Source organism: Rhinopithecus bieti, unplaced genomic scaffold (assembly GCF_001698545.2).
Source record: "Rhinopithecus bieti isolate Rb0 unplaced genomic scaffold, ASM169854v2 scaffold_15283, whole genome shotgun sequence".
Classification (NCBI taxonomy): domain Eukaryota; kingdom Metazoa; phylum Chordata; class Mammalia; order Primates; family Cercopithecidae; genus Rhinopithecus; species Rhinopithecus bieti.
In genome coordinates, this window is record NW_016808172.1 from 303,326 (window position 1) to 308,110 (window position 4,785).

Genomic DNA, 4,785 nt, shown 5'->3' on the forward strand with positions numbered 1-4,785 from the left:
GTCTAGGTTTGGCAGGTTTGGCAAAAACACAGCAATGCTCAGTAAAACCTGGGCATTTTGGGTAATTATATTCTGGGCCTCGTTTGGGACAGACTTAAATTAAAAAAAAAGAGACCAGCCCGGCCAACACGGAGAAATCCCGTCTCTACTAAAAACACAAAAATTAGCCGGGTGTGGTGGTGGATGCCTGTAATCTCACCTATTCAGGAGGCTGAGGCAGGAGAATCACTTGAACCTGGAAGGCAGAGGTTGCAGTGAGCCGAGATTGTGCCACCGTACTCCATCCTCGGCGACAGAGCAAGACTCTGTCTCCAAAAAATAAAAAATAAAAAAACCCACCTCGATTACTTGACATTCAAATGTGATTGTGCATCCTGAATTTTGTCTGGCAGCCCCACCGGAGCCAACCCCAGCCTCTTGCCCCCTTTCTCCCCCTTTTCATCAACGCCCTGTGCCAGGAGAGAGGAAGTGGGGGGTGCCGGCCAGCCGTGGGGCAATGCAACGGCCTCCTGGCACAGGGCTATAAGAGAAGCTGGGTGGGCACAGAGGGGCAGAGACCCCGGAGACCAGCCTCACCATGACCCTTGGCTGCCGACCCTCCTGCCTTTTCCTCGCCTGTGTCCTGCCGGCCTTGCTGCTGGAGGGTGAGTCCTTGCGTCCATCCTCCCGCTGCTCCCTCTGTCCCTGGGGTTCTGTTCCCACTTCTTCATGGTGGGCCCCACCAGTGGGGGTCCCTCATCCTCACAGGGGAGGTGCCAGGTGGGACAAGGGGACCAGGAGAAGAGACTGAGGTTCTGAGTGGTGAAGCCACCACCAGGAGCCCAGAGTTGGGGTTTGCAAACCGGGAGGGGGGTAGGTCGCAGGGCGCCCTCTGGGTTCAAGTCCAGGTCTGACTGTGCCTTGGAGGGGCACCGTGGGGAGGTCCCTTTGCCGCTCCGTGTCTCAGTTTCCCTCATCTGAACAACAGGAGTGTGAATGGCCCTGATCCCGTGGGTTCCTGGTGGGGGATCCCGCGGGTTCCTGGCGGTGGGTCCCACGGGTTCCTGGTGGGGGATCCCGTGGGTTCCTGGTGGGGATCCTGCGGGTTCCTGGGGGATAATGCGGGTTCCTGGAGGTGGGTCCCACGGGTTCCTGGTGGGGTATCCGGGGGCCCCGTGGCCGGGAAGGCACGGGCTCCTTGTCAGGCACTCAGCACCCACACCCGGTGTGTCCCCAGGTCCCGCGCTGGCCTCCGAGATTGTGGGTGGCCGGCAAGCGCAGCCTCACGCATGGCCCTTCATGGTGTCCCTGCAGCTGCGTGGAGGCCACTTCTGCGGCGCCACCCTGATTGCGCCCAACTTCGTCATGTCGGCGGCGCACTGCGTGGCGAACGTGTGAGTAGCCAGGAGGGTGTGCGCCCGGCTGGGACCCCGCGTCCCGGTCTGAGATGGGTCGGGGGAGGCCAGGGCCCTGGGGCGGCCCAAGCACCTTCTCCCGCAGGCCCCTCGGGTGGGGACCCCCTGACCCCCAGGGCCGCTCCTCGCCCCCGCCTCTCCCTCCCGGCAGAAACTTCCGCTCCGTGAGCGTGGTCCTGGGAGCCCATAACCTGCAGCAGCTGGAGCCCACCCGGCAGGTGTTCGCCGTGCAGCGCATCTTCGAAAACGGCTTCGACCCCATCGACTTGCTCAACGACATCGTGATTCTCCAGGTGCCGCGGGGCGCAGGGGCAGAGGCCAGAAGCCTAGGGAGGGTGGAGGTGGTGACACAGGGGCGCGTCGGGGCCGCTTGTGGGGACCTGGGGTGGAACCGTGGGCTGGGCGAGCCCGTCTCTGTGCCTCAGTCTTCACCCCTGTGAACGGGAAAATACCCGCTATGGGCTGTTAAGGGATTAAATGAGATTGCGCAGGGAAACCCGGATTTGCTGTCAATCAACAAACTTCCTGTGATTCTTTGTGTCTCTCCATTCACCAGCCCTGTGGCCAAGGGCAGGGGCCGCCTCTGTCTTTGGGAAATGGGGCAAAAGTCCCCACGTTTCCACCCCTGTATCCGGCTTACAGTTCTGATTATTCACTCCCTGGGGGCCGGGCGCGGTGGCCCACGCCTGTCATCCCAGCACTTTGGGAGGCTGAGGCGGGTGGATCACAAGGTCAGGTGTTCAAGACCAGCCTGACCAACATGGTGAAACCCCGTCTCCACTAAAATACAAAAAAATGTAGCTGGGCCTGGTGGCGGGCACCTGTAATCCCAGCTACTCAGGAGGCTGAGGCAGGAGAATCACTTGAACTCAGAAGGCAGAGGTTGCAGTGAGCCAAGATCGTGCCATTGCACTCCAGGCTAGGTCTCAGAAAAAAAAAAAAAAAAAAAGTTACTCCCTGGGAAGGGTGAGGAGAGTTTCATGACATGTCACTCAATTTTCTCATAGCTGTCACCCAGTACAGTGACACGATCGTGGCTCACTACAGCCTCCACCTCCTGGGCTCAAGCCATCCTCTCACCTTGGCCTTGGGGGTAGCTGGAACCACAGGTGCCACCAGCATGTCCACCACGTCCACCACGGCCGGCTGACACATACATATATACATACATATATATATATACACACACACACACACACACACATTTTTTTTGGGGGGGGGGATGGAGTCTCGCTCTGTTGCCCAGGCTGGAGTGCAGCAGTACAATCTCAGCTCACTGCAGCCTCCACCTCCTGGGTTCAAGTGATTCTCCTGCCTCAGCCTCCCAGGTAGCTGGGATTACAGGCATGCACCACCACGCTGGGCTAATTTTTGGTATTTTTAGTAGAGACAGGGTTTCACCATGTTAGCCAGGCTGGTCTTGATCTCCTGACCTCGGCCTCCCAACATGCTGGGATTACCGGTGTGAGCAACCGTGCCTGGCAACATCTGGCTAATTTTTTATTTTTATTTTTTGAGACATAGTCTTGCTCTGTCACCCGGGCTGGAGTGCAGTGGCTCAATCTGGGTCACTGCAACCTCCGCCTCCCGGGTTCAAGCAATTCTCTTGCCTCAGCCTCCGGAGTAGCTGGGATTACGGGCGCCTGCCATCAAGCCCGGCTAATTTTTGGTATTTTTAGTAGAGACAGGGTTTCACCGTGTTCGCTAGGATGGTCTTGATCTCCTGACCTTGTGATTCGCCCCCCTTGGCCTCCCAAAGTGCTGGGATTACAGGAGTGAGCCACTGCACCTGGCACTTTTTTATTGTTGTAGACATGGGGCTTTGCCACCTTGACCAGGCTGGTCTTGAGCTACTGGCCTCAAGTGATCCTCCTGCCTCGCCCTCTCAAAGTGCGGGGCTTACAAGCATGAGCCACCACGCCTGGCTGTAGTTTTTGTGTTAATTGAGCACCTACTGCTTCCTGCACTGAAGCCACATCCAGGGACAACCTCCAGCGTCCTGGTGATGGCTTGGTGATGGCTCCCGTCTACAGATGGGGAAACTGAGGCTCGCCTTGGGGAGCAGATTGCAGGGTGGGTGTCCTGCTCTGCAGGATCCCAGAACCACAGTGGAATCTGAGATGGGGAAACTGAGGCCCGGAGAGGGGAGGGTCATCACCACTGCCCCGTGTGATGCACTGACGATCTGTCCCCCCCACCACAGCTCAATGGATCAGCCACTATCAACGACAACGTGCAAGTGGCCCAGCTGCCGGCCCAGGGCCGCCGCGTGGGCAACAGGGTGCAGTGCCTGGCCATGGGCTGGGGCCATCTGGGTGGGAACCGTGGGATCGCCAGTGTCCTGCAGGAGCTCAACGTGACGGTGGTGAGGTCCCTCTGCCGCCGTGGCAACGTCTGCACTATCGTGAGGCGTCGGCGGGCCGGCGTCTGCTTCGTACGTGCCCGGGTGTCCCTCGGCTCCCCACCTGCTCCCAGCCCAGATTGCAGCAACAGGCACTGTGGCTAGACCCTAGGAGGGACTTCCCAACCCTGACAGGCGGCGGGCAGGTGGGCAGGGCCTCCCAGTCCAGCTTCCCCACCTTGTCTGCCTCCACAGGGGGACTCTGGCAGCCCCTTGGTCTGCAACGGACTAATCCACGGAATTGCCTCCTTCGTCCGGGGAGGCTGTGCCTCGGGGCTCTACCCCGATGCCTTTGCCCCGGTGGCACTGTTTGTAAACTGGATCAACTCCATCATCCAACGCTCCGAGGACCACCCCTGTCCCCACTCCCTGGACCTGGCCAGCAGGACCCACTGAGAAGGACCGCCTGGGTCACCTCAGCTGCCCACAGCCACATTCTCCAGCATCTGGTACAATAAACATCCCTCTGTTTTGTAGAATGTGTTTGAATTCATTGGCTGTGTCACTGGGTGTTGAAAATGGTCAGTAGGTTGGGCGTGGTGGCTCACACCTGTAATCCCAGCACTTTGAGAGGTTGAGGCCGGTGGATCACTTGAGCTCAGGAGTTCAAGACCAGCCTGGGCAACATGGAAAGACCCCCTCTTTATTAATAAAATAAAATAGAATGGCCCAAGCCTGGCACAGTGGCTCACGCCGGTAATCCCAGAACTTTGGGAGGCCAAGGCCGGCGGATCACCTGAGGTCAGGAGTTCAAGACCAGCCTGGCCAACATGGTGAAAATCCATCTCTACTATAAACACACAAAAAAATTAGCTGGGCATCATGGCGTGTGGGAGGTTGAGGCAGGAGGATCGCTTGAACCTTGGAGGCGGAGGCTGTAGTGAGCCAAGATCGCGCCACTGCACTCTAGCCTGGGCAACACAGCAAGACTCCATCTCAAAAAACAATAATAGGCTGGGCGTGGTGGCTCACGCCTGTAATCGCAGTACA

The 4,785-nt window shown here is 58.5% G+C and overlaps 1 protein-coding gene across 1 annotated transcript; it reads left to right on the forward strand.

The window, feature by feature from the left end:
- Nucleotides 1-460: 460 nt before the first annotated feature.
- Nucleotides 461-4,274, forward strand: ELANE (elastase, neutrophil expressed). Its single transcript, XM_017885665.1, has 5 exons — nt 461-644; nt 1,217-1,373; nt 1,546-1,687; nt 3,598-3,828; nt 3,991-4,274. Exons 1-5 carry the CDS (start codon nt 578-580, stop codon nt 4,189-4,191), a joined length of 798 nt encoding a protein of 265 aa, XP_017741154.1. The 5' UTR covers nt 461-577; the 3' UTR covers nt 4,192-4,274.
- Nucleotides 4,275-4,785: the final 511 nt, after the last annotated feature.